The 17,360-nt window shown below is 37.1% G+C and overlaps 1 protein-coding gene across 5 annotated transcripts in view; it reads right to left on the reverse strand.

The window, feature by feature from the left end:
• Positions 1-17,360, reverse strand: part of ARAP2 (ArfGAP with RhoGAP domain, ankyrin repeat and PH domain 2) — a 197,788-nt gene that overhangs the window by 16,634 nt on the left and 163,794 nt on the right. For 4 of the 5 annotated variants that reach the window (XM_027544232.1, XM_027544234.1, XM_027544235.1 and 1 more), the window contains 3 exons: positions 9,546-9,685; positions 1,588-1,670; positions 129-164 (listed from right to left, as the gene is read on the reverse strand). In XM_027544232.1, the coding sequence (XP_027400033.1) occupies positions 129-164; positions 1,588-1,670; positions 9,546-9,685 (259 nt within the window). Of the gene's footprint in view, positions 1-128; positions 165-1,587; positions 1,671-9,545; positions 9,686-17,360 lie in introns of those variants that run through there. The other variant, XR_003511512.1, reaches the window with a different exon arrangement.

Consider the following 17,360-nt stretch of genomic DNA (forward strand, 5'->3'; position numbering starts at 1 on the left):
TAGAAAAGAGTTTAAATTTACTTAAAAGGAATGTTTCTTGTCTCTAGATATATCTGCCAAATAACAACATTATTTACTGTCGTTATCATCAATATATCAAAACCAAAATCTGTTAGCTGTTAACTTACCAGTGATGTTTTTCAGAATACGCTGTCAATCCCCAACTGCATCGTATGGGGGGGTGGAAAAAACACATATACATATTAAAAATGATCCATTTTACGCGACAATACACAGGATGAAATTTTAAGGAGGTAATGTTTAATGGTGGGAAAGCATAACAGAATTGATATCCACAAGTGATGATTCGCTGGGTATGATGGATATTGAGGAATTTGGCTATAAATTTATAGATATGTTGAAAGGACACGGGGGGATGGGGTCTCATGATGTTATGAGGCAGTGGGGATATTCTTGGCTGAGTAAGGACAGATGTCTAGAAAACTGGCCAAAATAAAATACACATATTGACTTACTGATATTGTGAGAAATTTTAAAGAATGTACCAGCCACAACACAGATACATGTGCTGGGCTAAGAAATTAAGCACAGAGGCAAAAGTAAGTACATTTTCAGTAATAGAATCTGAAATCATATACAGTTTATTAAAATAATGTTTCATGATATTAAAAGTATTAGTAAAAACCTTAATTAGCTAATCAAAGTAATCCGTGATGAATAAGTATGGTATAACTCAAATGCTGGGTTGGTTCAAGTGCTAGTGAGAAGCATAATGTTTAAAGAGTCCACTTTCTCTCAACTACCCATGTGCTGTGAGGTTTTACCAAATTCAGTAAAACAAAGAGGGCAAATTATAGAGCCAGGGCCAAGATGTTCTAAAAGCAACAAATATCATATATTAATGCATATGTATGGAATCTAGAAAAACAGTATTGATGAACCTGTTTATGAAGAAGAAATGGAGATGCAGATGTAGACAATGGACTGGGGGACACAGCAGGGGAAGGAAGGACAGACTGAGAAAGTCGTATTGACATATATACACTATCATGTGAAAAAGAGGTAACTGGTGGTTATATAGCTGCTATAGAACAAGTGAGCCCAGCCTGGAACTCTGTGACAACCTAGAGGCATGGGATGGGAAAAGGAAATATATATGTATGAATATATAAAAAACAAATATATATATTTCTGATTCGTGTTGATACATGCCAGAAACCCCCACAACATTGTAAAGCAATTATCCTCCAGTAAAAAAGAAAAAATAAAAGCCAAGAAGGATGGAGGGCAGCATTTTTCTTCCTCTGGGTAGACTGACTGACTGGAACATTCTGTGACTGAGCAGGGAAAGGGATGTGGAGAAACCCATGTATTTCCCAGTTGTGAGGGCCTTCTGGGGATTTCTTGTTCTACACAGAGGAGATGCAATTCCCCAGGAGCTTGACTTAAGTGGGAACATCATCATCTCTCCATATCCACCCACCCAGGTCCCCTGCCACATGTTTGTGGCAACTTAATCTGTCTAAAGCTTAGCTTATGAAGAGTCAGACTAATGCCATTGATCCCTAAATCCTTGGAAAGGTCTTCCTGTAAGTTTCTCAACAGCTCTGCCCTTCCAAGCTTTACCTTGTTGGAGGCTTCATCTTCTTTTTCACTCCAAGATAAAACTTCACTGAACTGAGAGAAAACATTTTGTCAGGTTTGCTACTCTGTAAAGTAAAACAAAATAATTTGCAATTAAAAAGATTTTATAAATGTTCTTTTATTTTCCTTGAGTATTAAGAATAGAGTTAGAATGTTTAGTTTCACAAATATTTCATGAATATCATACCAAATTTTTGGTAAATGAAGATTGTGTTGGTTACAATGTTGTAAATTTAAATAAATGATCCTGTACATATATGTATGATTACATATGTGTGCATATATATGTACAAACACACACAGTAATTCCTTATTCAAAACACTTGGGACTTATGAGAACTGATGATGGGTTTTTTTTTCATATTTAAAAAATACATATGCAGTATATTTTGTAACTCCACAATCTCATTGGTGTTGCCTGGGGTAGCACCCACCCTATATTCAAATAGATTCATATTCTCTACAAAAATGCATGACATTTCATATAATGTGAATAAATAAAGGCCATAAGTATTGTTATGGTCTGAATGTTCATATCCCCACACCCTCAAACTGAAATATAATCCACAGCATGAAGGTATTTGGAGGTGATAGCTTTGGGTGGTTAATTGAGTCATGAGATTAACTCTGTTTTCACTACGTAAGGATATGAGAAATGGGCAGTCTACAATCTGGAAGAAGATTCTAACTAGAACCTGACCACACTGGCACCCTAATCTCAGGCCCTCGGCCTCTGGAACTGGAGGAATAAATTTCTGTTTTTATAAGCCGCCCAGTCTATGGTAGTTAGCCTGAACAGACTAAGACAAATATCTTTATGTTGGTGTAGGTCAAGTTTTGCCACCAAATGAGTTATGATTTTCTGTACTTTTTGGATTTTGGAACTACAAATCTATGTAGGCATAGACTATCTCAAATATCCATATTGAAAATTTTCACTAATAACTCACAAAGAGAGACTATTAAAAAGAATATACATTTGCTTTTAGATCAATGATATATTTTCTGTACACATCCCAACATATTTATCTGATTAATATGAAAAAATTCAAATCCTTGAACCACCAGGAAAAGTATCTGACAGAGGAAAAATTTCAATCATTATATTCTAATTTAATATCAAAGCATATACATATATTATTGTTGGATAGCCTGCAATAGATTTTATAAAGATAATAGCCATGAAAATGGTAATTAGAAAAAGCTTTCCCAATATCCTCAAAATTTTCAAGGAAATCACTTTTTTCAACCTGGTATGCAGATAGCATTTATAAATAACTAAGAGCAATGGGTCTTGGGTCAGAGACCTGGGTGCAAATCTGGCTTGCTACCTACTAGCTTGTAACCTCACATTACTGCTCTCTGCTCTTGTATCTTATTTGTAAACAGGAATAATAAACATACTATCTCATAGAGTTATTAAGAAGATTAAATGATAAAGGGTTACTGTGAAGGGTTATTGTACAAATTAAATAAGAAAAGTACTTTTAAAGAGTTTAGTCCAGTAAATGGCCAAATACTAAGGGCACAGCAAATTACAGCTATTATTACAAATTTAGAACACAATGCTTCATAGAAATCGATAGACAGACAAGTTGTTAGAGCCCTAGAAAAATGCACAAAAGCCCATTCAGCAAGTATATAGCTCAAATCAGTCCTAAGTTTTATAAAAGTTAAACTATTACTATAAATTATTTTCCTTATGAAAGCAGTTGAATTTGAAAGCATAAAGGGTGGAAAATATGGAAAATTTTTATAAAATTAAAAATTGGTTTCCATGGAGAAAACAGGTTAGGAGAATGTAGAGGAAACGTAGAGAAAAAAGTGAGCAGGAAGAAGATCCTGGATAATGCTTGGTGACCAGTGTTCTCTGTGGCAGCAATGATAAGGCTTGAAATTTACATGGTGAATTTATTCCTAGTCACCCTTATCACTGAGTTTGCTATTATTATCATGGCACATAATTTTAAAAATACTTTGGTTCTTTTTTTTTTTTTCCTGTATGGCTAGATTTCTTGAAATGGTATCACAGGGCCAAAGGCTAGGACATGATTAACAATAAGATTTTGCAAAACTGATAGGGTATATTTACTTACAGTTAAACATACATTTCTGCATTTACTAGCAGTTTTCAGTTTTGACTTGATCAACAATTTATCCATTTATTTATACATTTACTTACTGACATTAGTTCTTTATATACCAAATAGGAAATTGCCTTATCTTTTTAAATGAAATAGTCTACCCTAATTGGTCACTGTTTACTTTTATTTTTATAAAGTCAAGTATGTTGATCTCTTTTGAACTTTTACTCCAAGTTTAAAGGGTTCCCCACATATCTGATAAATACTCAGTTGCATAGCCATGGAGCTTGAAGGGTTGCTATTTGTCAAGTTTTAATTCTTTTATCAATCTGGTATATTTTACACACAGAATAGATGAGAATTTAAGTTGAAAAATTTATGTTAACAATTGGGCTTCCCTGGTGGCTCAGAGGCAAAGAATCCACCTGCCCAGGCAGGAGACTGTGAGGAGACACAGGGTCGATCCCTGGATCAGGAAGATCCCCTGGAGAAGGAAATGGCAACCCACTCCAGTATCCTTGCCTGGGAAATGCCATAGGTGGAGGAGCCTGGCGGGCTACAGTCCAGGGGTCACAAAGAGTCAGATGTGACTTAGCCACTGAACAACAAAGCAATTTACTATATAAATTTTCTTTAGACATGCATTTATGACATATTTATCAAAACAATTATGATAATTACATTTTTTTAACCTCACTTTATGTTACCATTGCTATCTCTGTTCATTTTTATGCCACAATATGAACTAAGCTATTTTAGTTTTACTGTATGAATAAACAGTTGGGTGCAAAATACTTGACAGTGATTTTACTTTTTATATCTCTAAAATGTTTGCAAGTATTCCTAATTCCTAACTGTTTACCCTTTAAGATGAGCTGTCAAATCATTTTTTCCAAGTTCTAAAAGTTATTTTCTTTGGGATTTTGAAAACATTAATAATTACATTAAACCTACAGATCAATATTAGTAGACTTTACATTAATTTTCACCCATTTCTATTAGTGTAGTTCTGTAGCTTTCTTCATGTCAGCCTCTTCTTGTTAAGGTCATTTTTCTGGTATTTCATGTGTTTGGTTTTGGGGTATCTGTATTTTAGCCTGCTACTTTACTGAATATTCAGGATTAACACTTTAAGACTGATATAGAAGAGTGAGGTAGTTTTTTAAGGCCGTAAGTTTTCTATACAGGAAAGAGTCAAGGAGACGAGAACATAGGAGTGTATATAATAGCAGAGACTCCTGGACACCTTCATCAGAGGTTCAGTCAGATTACAGCTGAGGTTCACGTCCCTCCTCAGGGACGTGACTGCTTAGACTGCTGGTCCCTTGGACTCAGTCCCAAAGGAGGCAGTAGCAGAGTCAGGCGAGAGGCTGCAATTCCAGCAGGACAGTAAGAAGGGACCTGCACATCTGAGAATGAGGAGCACCTGTATCTGATCTAGGTGCATGCATGTATGTGCTCAGTCGCTCAGCTGTGTCTGACTCTTTGTGACCCCATGGACTGTAACCCACCAGGATCCTCTGTCCATGGAGATTCTCCAGGCAAGAATACTGGAATAGGTTGCCATGCCCTCCTCCAGGGGATCTTCCCAACCCAGGAATTAGACCTGCATCTCCTGTGTCTCCTAAATTGGCAGGCGGATTCTTTACTGCTGTATGAGTAGTCTTATTTATACAGGACATTGGTAAGCCCAGGACTGCCTACATTTTGAAATATTGTTGGCAATAGATTGAGAGTCTGAAGTAATACAACTGATTGCCAAGCCACTCTGGACACTCCAGCTCATTACTTTATGTTCTATCCTGTGCAAAGAGAACACAGATGACATAATTTGAGAGGAGTTCAGCCATGGTCGAAAGAAACCCTTTTCAGTTTCAATCTTCAAAATGAATAAGCATAAGCAGGACCTGTTAGGATTCTAATACAAAGTTTTTTAAAAGAAATCTCATTTACCGTGATAACTTTACTATTGGTTTATTACAACTTTTTTAGTATGTGTGTTTTCTGGAGAATTTCTTCAAAAAGTTCAAGTGTTATGAAATACGTAGTATGTTGCTTCAGGCACTGTATTTCAAAGTAAAATTTTAATTGAACCAATTAAATTAGTGTGCTTAAAAAATTATCCTTGTTAATGAGAAAAATTTGCTTATTAGTGCATGTAAATTTTAACAACCATCCCCTCCCCATTTGCTTTTTTTTTTGACACCATTAACAGTATAATGGTAATATTCTTTGAAACTTCTAACCTTTTATGTAAATCAAGTCTGAAAACATTTTAATTAATATTTTCTGTGCAGGAAAAACTCTCAAAACAAAATATATCTTCCCCTGTGTATTACTCTAATTTGTTGTTAATGAGCATTCATAAATTATCTCTAATTAACACACAGTCTCTTTAAATATACTTTTCAATTTGTAATTTCTACTCCCTTCTCAGTAAATCATTTTCTAAATATATACAAGCATACATATATTAAGGGCAACTGTCAAAACCAGAGCCAAATCTGTATTCAGATAAGTTTGAAGATTTTTACTATTGATTATTTACTGTAAACTCATTTGAAAAGCAAACATTGCCAATGACTTGGCCATCAATATTAAAAGCGAAAGACCAGCAACATGCAGAAATAACCAACAAAATAACACCATGAAAATAACAGTGGTTTGAGTTTAAAGGAAAACCATGTCCCTCATCTGCCTGCCTTACTGTGCAAATGAAAGTGTCAGTCGCATTAACTGATTCTGACAGATGCATAAAGACAACTTTCAAACAGTTAACACTATAATTCCATAACCTGAGGTCGCTGTGATAGAAACAAAATGTGTTCAGTGCCTTTAAAGAACATTCTTTCTGAGAGATACTGTATGATCTCATTTACATGTATTGAACAGAATCTAAAAAAGTCAGACTCACAAAGAAGCAGGGAGTAGAATGGTGGTTTCCAGGGACTGGGACTGAGGGAAATGGGAAAGTATTGATAAGTGGGTACTAAATTTCAGTTGTGCAGAGAGAATAGGTCCTCGAAATCTAAGTATAGCATAGTGACAACAGTTAATGGTACTGTATTGTATACTTGAAACCTGCCAAGAGAGTAGATCTTAAATGTTCTTACCACAAATAAACACAAAACTATATGAGGTAATGACTATTAATTCATTCATTAATTAGCTTAAATTGTGGTCATCATTTCACAATGTATATGTATATCAAAAACATATTTTTATAACAAATGCAATTTTTGTCAATTATACTTCAATAAACATGGGGAAAATACTGCAAATGTAAAAAAAAAAAAAGAACTTTCAGACAAGCACTCAGTCCTACCACTGTCTACCGATTTGTATGACTTATTTTAGATTAAGCAGAATGATGCTTTCAAAAAGACACATATTCATAAAAATCATTCTGTTAAGGGATGAGATTCTTTAACTCAATTATAAAATCATTTCATCTAAAAAAATAATATATCCATGTACAGGCTTCCTTGTGGCAGTTTTTTTAATTTATACCAGCATGGGGAAAAACAGTATAAGAAACTAAATTGTATGAAGTGTCCTATTTGGAAATACTTGGTACTATTAAAATGAAAAACACTATCCTCTTTAAGTAAAATTCTGTCAGAAAAAACATAGGGCTAAAATAATACAAACGCTTTTCTTTAGTGAGTCCATGCATAAAACCTTTAAATGAGACACCTGGGAGTGGATTCTGACTCTACTGCTTACTGGCTTTGTGATCCTGAGCAAGTTATGTGGTAGACTCCATTTCTTCATCTGTCAAGGGGGATAATTATAGTGCTACTTTTATAGGATTATTGAAAATATAAAGTGAGATAAGTGAAATGTGCAGAACTCTGCTTTTTGTGGATTAACCACTTGAATGTTAGATGGGGCCCTTGACTGCACTGGTATTGATACTAGCTGTTTTTAGAACCTTCTGTTGCTTCACAGTGGAAGTGTCAGTTCCTTAATGAAACTAAAAAGTCCAGGATGATTTTAAATTACACTAAGTAAATACCCAACTACAAAGGTGACCATTAACCAGCATATAAATGGAAGGACCGGGATGAAGGAAATCAGTCTAATGAAGATCAAGGTGGGTGACTCACTGAAGAAACCCAAACAGGATTCAACCAGATTCAGGTCTTAGATGGCTAGAACTTCAGTTGTGAGGTTTAGCATTTCCTTTCACAAACACAAACCTACAGTTCATGAACTTTACAATGTGATGTGTTGGGGGCTTCCTTGCTGGTCTAGTGGTTGAGAATCTACCTGCCAGTATGGGGGACACAGCTTCGATTCCTAGTTTGGGAAGATCCCACATGCCACAGAGCAACTAAGCCTGTGTGCCACATCCACTGAGCCAGCGCCTTAGAACTCACGAGCCTCAACTATTGAGCCCACACGCCACTACTATTCAAGCCCGTGCATCTAGAGCCTGTGCTTGGCAACAAGAGAAGCCACCACAATGAGAATCCTGAATACCACAATTAGAGAAAGCTCACACAGCAATGAAGACCCAGCACAGACAAAAATGATAAATAAATCTTTAAAAAATGTGATGTGTTTGTTTCACATAACTTAGAATTCTTAAGTGCCTTATTTCTGCAAACTTTACTTTTCCTGCATTGAAGAATGTGAATAATGATATCAAACAATAACAAATGATAACAATCACTTGATACCTACACAGACTCCCCACCAACTCTATCAGCCGGAACAACAGAGTGGGATTTCCAGTATATAATACAGGTCTTCGAAGAGAGGGATAAGGGCTGCAAAATTCAGTGCTGTTTTGTTAGCTCTCTGCCTGGACGTTCTGCTGTCCTTGAAGAATATGACCATTAAATGGATACACCAAGTAGGAGGCTAAGATTTATTTATGCCCACCTGAAGGCTTCCTTGCTGGAGGAACATATACGACAGTGGTCAGTGTGTGGAGAGCTCAATAAAAGCCACAGCAAAATGGGACTGTAGAACTCTGGAAAGCTACTTAATGACTCTTCTTCCTTCAGAACTATATTAAACATGATACTAGTCTGGTCCTTTTTTATAGATCTCCAAAACACAACATAGTGAAGCACCACACACCTGAAGTATGCAAGCAATGTTTATTCAAGTGAATTTTTATAATTCAGTGGAAAAAGTGTCTTTGGGTCCTGTGGTTATTCAACATTCAAAATAACTGCTTGGATATTGCTTGAAGTAGAGATGCTATTGTATATACCCATGTAACAACCACCCAAAACTGGATAGAGAACATTGATTTCTGTCATCCTAGAAAATACCCTACTGACTGTATCTCTGTGCTTCTGTAGCAATGCTACTCCTTACCCCAGGCAAACACTTTCTGACTTTTATCACCATAGAGGAATTTGTCTCTGTTTTGAACTTTTATGGTTAGACTCACATGGTACTATTTTGTGTCAAACTGTTTTTACTCAAAAAGGATTTGAAGGTTCTCCCACGTTGTTACATTCATTCAGTTTTATTGCTGAGTAGCATTCCATTGTCTGAATATATCATTCTCCTATTGGTGGACATTTGGAATGTTTCCAGGTTTTAGCCTTTATGAATAAAGCTTTTATGAATATTCTTGAACAAGTGCTCTAGTGAATATAATACCTAGGAACAGAGTTGCTGGATTGTGAGTCAGAACGAATAACTATTTTAAAAGCTTCCCAAACTTCCACACAGTGACTATGTGGTTTTACCTTTCTGCCAGCCTCCCAGAGGTTGAACACAGTTTATTTACTATAGGCCTTGAACTCCTGAAGACAGGGCTTAGAGGTGTGAAATAAGAATGTTAACTCACACAAAAATATACAGATATTCAACTACTATATATATAAATACCTTCAGATCCTTGTAAAGAAGGAGGTACCCATCTCGTAAAACACAATACCGATCTTGAAACTTATTTCCAGAGAGTATTTTAGATGGTTCTTCTTTAACTTTCAAGACTCCCTCTTTGATATTTTCCAGGGCCTTCCTCTCTGTAAAGTATAACGTTTACTTTTGTAAGTTAGGTATATTTTCATTTATTTGGAATAGAATATAAAACATTTCTATATTTTCCATTTTGATGATACAAAATAATAACTTCTTTCCTACAATTAAGAAGCCTGTAGTTAATTTTTGGGAATACCTTATATCAGGGGAGTGTTGGACAAGCTACAGATACACTAACCAGATCTAGTTATATCTCTGTAATATACAGACCTACCTATGCTGTTCAATTAGCTACTGGCTAATGAGCACCTGAAACATTCTAGTCTCCACTGAGATGTGCTGTGAACATAAGATATATACCATATTTTGAAAATTAGTACCTAGAAAGGTAAATATATTAGAATTTTGTAGTATCAGAAAAGGTAAATATATCACAATTTTATAGTATTGATTACATATTGAAATGATATTTTGGATATGTGAGTTTAAATAGAAGATATAAGTAAAATTAATTTCACCTACTTATATATATGTGACTATGCCAAAGCCTTTGACTGTGTGGATCACAAGAAACTGTGGAAAATTCTGAAAGAGATGGGAATACCAGACCACCTGACCTGCCTCTTGAGAAACCAATATGCAGGTCAGGAAGCAACAGTTAGAACTGGACATGGAACAACAGACTGGTTCCAAATAGGAAAAGGAGTACGTCCAGGCTGTATATTGTCACCCTGCTTATTCAACTTATATGCAGAGTACATCATGAGAAACGCTGGGCTGGAAGAAACACAAGCTGGAATCAAGATTGTCGGGAGAAATATCAATAACCTCAGATATGCAGATGAAACCACCCTTATCGCAGAAAGTGAAGAGGAACTCAAAAGCCTCTTGATGAGAGTGAAAGAGGAGAGTGAAAAAGTTGTCTTAAAGCTCAACATTCAGAAAACAAAGATCATGACATCTGATCCCATCACTTCATCGGAAATAGATGGGGAAACAGTGTCAGACTTTATTTTTTGGGCTACAAAATCACTGCAGATGGTGACTGCAGCCATGAAATTAAAAGACGTTTACTCCTTGGAAGGAAAGTTATGACCAACCTAGATAGCATATTCAAAAGCAGAGACATCACTTTGCCAACAAAGGTCTGTCTAGTCAAGGCTATGGTTTTTCCAGTGGTCATATATGGATGTGAGAGTTGGACTGTGAAGAAAGCTGAGGGCCGAAGAATGGATACTTCTGAACTGTGGTGTTGGAGAAGACTCTTGAGAGTCCCTTGGACTGCAAGGAGATCCAACCAGTCCATTCTAAAGGAGATCAGTCCTGGGTGTTCTTTGGAAGGAATGATGCTAAAGCTGAAACTCCAGTACTTTGGCCACCTCATGCGGAGAGTTGACTCATTGGAAAAGACTCTGATGCTGGGAGGGATTGGGGGCAGGAGGAGAAGGGGATGACAGAGGATGAGATGGCTGGATGGCATCACTCACTCGATGGACGTGAGTCTGAGTGAACTCTGGGAGCTGGTGATGGACAGGGAGGCCTGGCGTGCTGCGATTCATGGGGTGGCAAAGAGGCGGACACGACTGAGCAACTGAACTGAACTGATATATATGTGTATTTATATATGTATATTTTAAATGTGGCTACTAGGCAATTTAAAATTATATTATCACCTTGCATTTTACCTCTTTGAATAGCACTCATATAAATAATAGAAAATACAAAGGTAAAAGAGAAATCTCTTCTAGAATTCTGACTCAGGAATTCAGTAATTCTTCAGACATTAGAAAAATTCCTATATCTATGAAACAGGTAAGGGTAAATAAGGCAAAATGTGCAATAATGCTTATGTAATAATGCATCTAAGCACACTTAGAAATCATTTAAACAATTCCATTAAAAACCACAGTTTGATAATAAAATCACGTTGAATCTATAAATTTATCATGAATAAATTTATCACTATATCTCCAGTTTACAACTTTTTTTTGTTTTTTTAAATATAAATTTATTAATTTTAATTGGAGGCTAATTACTTTACAATATTGTATTGGTTTTGCCATACATCAACATGAATCCGCCATGGGTGTACATGTTTTCCCCATCCTGAACCCCTCTCCCACCTCCCTCCCCATACCATCCCTCTGGGTACAACTTTCTTTTTAAAATCTCAACATTATTTAACTGTCTGCTTGAGAAACAAGGAACAAAGGAAAGAAAAGGAACCTGAAGCCAAGTAGCCATGACATGGTCATGCTGGGGTCAACTCCTGCTCTTCCTGTAGAATAGGAGTAATGACACTTATCCTGCAGACTGTTGTGGCCCTCACATTAGATGGCGTCCTCAAAAGATGTACGGAGGGACACCACATCCGGATCAAGACCTTTAGCAATTTCCTGGTATTAAAGTGATGAAACTCTTAAGTATTCACTCATAGTTTCTAAAATTTATAGATAACTTGAATGATTTTAGAAAAAGAACTTTTTTAGTCTTAAACCTAGCAATCCCTTGGTTAGGGAAAACCTTTAATCAAACAGCAAATGATACACAGATGTTCACAATTATAGTTAGTATAAGAAAACAAGTTAGAAAAATTTGAAGTACTGCCTTATAACTCAGATACGAGCACGGGACGACAACCTGGAAGCAGACATCAATATGTTGAATCACATCACTGATCTTAACCATAAACAAACAAAAGTAGTTTTCATGATCTGCATACTACCACAAAAACATTCTTTTAATCATGATGCCACGCTAAAATAGGTTCTTTTAGGGAGCTGGTGATTTTAAAATAATTTCTGAAAAATATACTGCTAAAATTTGTCTTCTGGAACAATCTCTTAATAGTCAATTTCATAGAAAAAATATTTCAAGTAGTATTTTATAGCTAACTAGCTTCTATTTAAATTAAAAATAACACTTTTCCAATTAAAAGACTTGAAAGATTATTTTAATGCAGTGAGAAGATAGTGTTCCACTGCTGGGAGCCGGCATATTGCATATTGAGTGCATATTGCATATTGAGTGCAGCACTTTCCACAGCATCATTTTTCAGGATCTGGAATAGCTCAACTGGAATTCTATCACTGCAGGGAGCCAGCGTGAGGAACTCTGCCCATGACAAAGGTCATGAGGAAGGAGGCTTGGCATAAGCAAAGGCGGGATCGAGCCTCAGGAGTCCCCCATCTACCCCCAAAACCAGAATCTGCCTACTTTCTGCTTTGTGCTTTCACCTACACCTCTGACTTTACGGGGGGCTGTCCCCCACTACCTCTCTCTGAAAAAAGAGTTAGCTTACAGCTCCAGTTAATAATTCCTGGGTGTGACAGTGTTTAACCTACAAACTCCTTTGGAAATCCTCTAGCCTGCCTGAATAGGTTTTTCTGGTCACATGTGATTGTTCAGAGCCTCCCAACTGTGAGAGGCAGGAGATGTTCTAAACTGTCTAAACACAGATTCTTTTGAGTAGTTAAAAGATTGATTAAAAATTGTATTGGTGAAGGGATTTTCACTTGTTGGGCCAATGTTTGCTGCTAAGTTTCCATATCCCTTACCTGCTGTGTCCCTGGCAGTGTATTGATTAATATAATTGGTGTAAGTAGTAGCTTTAATGTTTGTAACCTGGGACCCTTGAGTTAATTCTTTTTCTTGTTATAGCCCACCACACCTTTGCTCTGTAGGAATGCAACTTTATCTAATGCTTTTGGAGGGTGGCTCCTGACCAATCACCTTTAGAGAAAAATAAATTTTCTGAAGAAAGTGTCTTAAAATGTTAACAGGCCTCTGGGCCAGAAGATGATGCAAATCACCTAAGCTTTTGCATATGATAAGTTTGCAGGAAGAAAGCCTGGCTTGCTGCATGACTCTACCCCTTCCCCCATTATCCTCTATGCATAACTTAAGGTATAAAAACTACTTTGGAAAATAAAGTGCGGGCCTTGTTCACTGAAACTTGGTCTCCCCATGTCGTTCTTTCTCTCACCTTCTGGCTGAATTATTCAGCCTCTTTTCTCCACTGAATTTCCTCACTGAGCTATCCTTATTTCAGCCTCTTTTCCTCACTGAAATTTCCTCACTGAGCTATCCTTATTCTATTACTCTTTATATCCTTAATTAACATTTAATTAAGCAGTTGTTTCCTGATCCTCGCCTACGCCATCTCTCCTTCGAATACCCTGGATCAGCCGGGGCTAGTCCCCGGCATTCCACAAAATTCATATGACATCAATTCATTTCTTCATGAGGTATTCAGAGTCTAGTATGCACTTGGTTCTAATAATATACAATAATACCCGAGGAGATGGTTTCTAGACTTGCAGTGCAGTGTTAGAGGCAGAGTAAACATAGGTTAACAAACAATGCTTATATATCCTGATAGGTGAAATACAGTAAGCAATTTAGAAAACACTGGGTGGGCTTAGAGATTCAGCTGATTTAGAATAAGAAAGTGAAAGTGGAGAAAGATATTTATAATACTATTGATTTAGAAATAGGTATTTTAAAAACATTAAATTATAATCAAGTTGTGAAATACAGATGTTACATTTTGCTTAAGCCAAACCAATTCCATTCACACCTTCTGATTATACCTTTTTAAGATTTTTGTTCAGTTTAATGCTGCTAAGTCACTTCAGTCATGTCCGACTCTATGCGACCCCATAGACGGCAGCCCACCAGGTTCCCCTGTCCCTGGGATTCTCCAGGCAAGAATACTGGAGTGGGTTGCCATTTCCTTCTCCAATGCGTGAAAGTGAAGTCGCTCAGTCGTGTCCAACTCTTAGCGACCCCATGGACTGCAGCCTACCAGCTCCCCCGCCCATGGGATTTTCTAGGCCAGAGTACTGGAGTGGGGTGCCATTGCCTTCTCCGGTTCAGTTTAATAAAGCTTTCTAATTTTACCAGTAAGAAATAATCATATGTCTAGTGTTTAAACTACTCATAGGTCAAAAAGAAAACAGGCTTAGGACAAAAACATTGTTGTCACCTTTGAGTGCATATTTATTAAAATTTATTTTAATAAACCATATGTAATTGAGTACATACAGCTTCCCTGGTGGCTCAGTGGTAAATAATCTGCCTGCAGTGAGGAGATCTGGGTTCAATCCCTGGGCTGGGAAGATCCCCTGGAGAAGGAAATGGCAACCCACTCCAATAACTTTGCCTGGAAAATCCCACGGACAGAGGAGCCTGGTAGGCTACAGACCATGGTGTCGCAAAGAGATGGACATGACTGAGCGACTTCACTGACTTCAAGTATTCTTGCCTGGAAAATTCTATGGACAGAGGAGCCTGGCAGGTTATAGGTCATGGGGTTATAAGAGTCAGACATGACTTAATGACTAAACTACCATTACCAATTGAGTATCTTAGTTAAATCTTCACCTTCAATTTTTTTTTTTTTTTTGGCCACATTGCACAGCATTTGGAACTTCCCTGACTAGAGGTTGAACCCAAGTCCCCTGTAGTGGAAGTGTGGAGTCTTAACCACTAGACTACCAGGGAAGTCCTCTTAGCTAAATCTTCATGCATGTATTATTAAGGGACTCATAAAGAAGGAAAGAGCAAAAATAAACTTGAAATATAAAGTTCTATGATAAATATAGAGAGCCTAAAAGAATTTCTGAAAGCTCTCATGATAAAATTTCTGTATGCTCTAACAATGTTAAAATAAGTAGAAAAATTATTCACCATTTAAGGGACAAGATGAAGCTATACATTTTGGGGACATAGTGCATGACTCAGTTGTGTTCAGACACGACTGAGCAACTTCACTTTCACTTTTCACTTTCATGCATTGGAGAAGGAAATGGCAACCCACTCCAGTGTTCTTGCCTGGAGAATCCCAGGGAAGGGGGAGCCTGGTGGGCTGCTGTCTATGGGGTCGCACAGAGTCGGACATGACTGAAGCGACTTAGCAGCAGCAGCAGCAGCAGCAGCAGCAGCAGCAGTATGTAACGTAACAATGGTTATAAATTAAATGCCTTTCAACAATTCACTTTTCCAAACTTCTAGTACTACGTGGTCTCTCAATCATGGGGTACTTTGCTTTTATGTTTTCACTTCCTCAGCCTCATCCTGGGCAAAAAAGCTTATTAAGATCATGTATGAAACGAGATGCCAGTCCAGGGTCAATGCATGATACTGGATGCTTGGGGCTAGTGCACTGGGACGACCCAGAGGGATGGTATGGGGAGAGAGGAGGGAGGAGGGTTCAGGATGGGGAGCACATGTATACCTGTGATGGATTCATTTTGATATTTGGCAAAACTAATACAATTATGTAAAGTTTAAAAATAAAAAAAAAAAAAAGATTAGGAAGCCTGGTGTGCTGCAGTTTATGCGGTCACAAAGAGTTGGACATATTTTAGGAATTGAACAAAACAATAATAACTAGAGAGTCAAACCCCCCCTGGTGTTTGCTAGGGCAAGAAAGGATCAGTGGGAGTTCAGTGAGGGTTCTTTAGAGTTAACCCTAGGTAAGAGAATAGACTGGTATTCTTAGTTATATTGTGCTGTACTTCTGCTATTAATTAGAAAAGCCCTTGTATAAAACAACACAGAATGGTCAAATTTAGTTACTTAAACAGAACAGACATATAACTAGGACTATGAAACAGATGCCCCTCAAAAATACTTTTCCAAACCATTTGAAAACATTTAAGTTCTTACTCTTTGCAATCCCACGGACTGTAACTTACCAGAGTCCTCCGTCCATGGAATTTTCCAGGCAAGAGTACAGGAGTGGGTTGCCATTTCCTACTCGAGGGGATCTTTCTGACCCGAGGATTAAACCTGGGTCTCCCACATTGCAGGCAGATGCTTTACCTTCTGAGCCAGCAGGGAAGCCCTAGACAAAAACACTATTTCCTAACCAGTGGTCCCTGATCCCAATAAAAGCTCATCTGTGGAGAAGCTGGGAGGGTCTTGGGAAGAGAGACAGTGACAGAGAAGCAGTAAGAACAGGGGAGAGGGGAAAACATAACCCAAGAATATTTCTAAAACACATACTATGCTTTCAATCCTTCATGTCCAGTCAGATAGCAATTCAGACCACTCTTCTCTCAGATATTTTCTCTGGGGTTCAATTCCACTTCTTTGCCAATATCATCTGTCTGACCCCTGCCTTTTCTACTTAATATCCAGATTCCAGGATTCTAGAACTTCATGGCTTGCTTGTCTAATTACTCCATATAATTCCAGATTGGTGCTATTCAAATAGTTTTATCATGTTAATCCCCTTTCCAAAGCTCTATTTTTCTACTACTCAATATCTCACTTGCCTAACATTAAAAGTTTAAATTTCTTTCCTTGACTTTTCAAGGGCTAAATAAATTAGATTCCTTCTACTCATCTCTATAAACTATTAAGTTAAAATGGTCTTTATTTATAAGTCAGTTGATCATAATACACTGCTTGGAAAGCTGATCTTTGTCTCTATGGCACGACTTACGTTGATCAATTTCCCTCAAGTTGAATGTACTTGAGGGGAATTTCATTGTTGTTTTATACAAATTCTATTCCTACTTCTGGAGACCCAACTCATCCATGAACATGTTTTTCTAACTACTCCCAGTCCATATTTGTTATTCATGTCCCTAAAACTCTAAAGATAAAATTTAGGCATTGAATACATAAAAAGTCATGTTTGTCTCATAATTTAGCTCTTAAAAATAATAATTTCAGTCTCTGGCCATACCACCCTGAATGTACTCAATC

This window comes from Bos indicus x Bos taurus, chromosome 6 (genome assembly GCF_003369695.1).
Source record: "Bos indicus x Bos taurus breed Angus x Brahman F1 hybrid chromosome 6, Bos_hybrid_MaternalHap_v2.0, whole genome shotgun sequence".
In the NCBI taxonomy this organism is placed as follows: domain Eukaryota; kingdom Metazoa; phylum Chordata; class Mammalia; order Artiodactyla; family Bovidae; genus Bos; species Bos indicus x Bos taurus.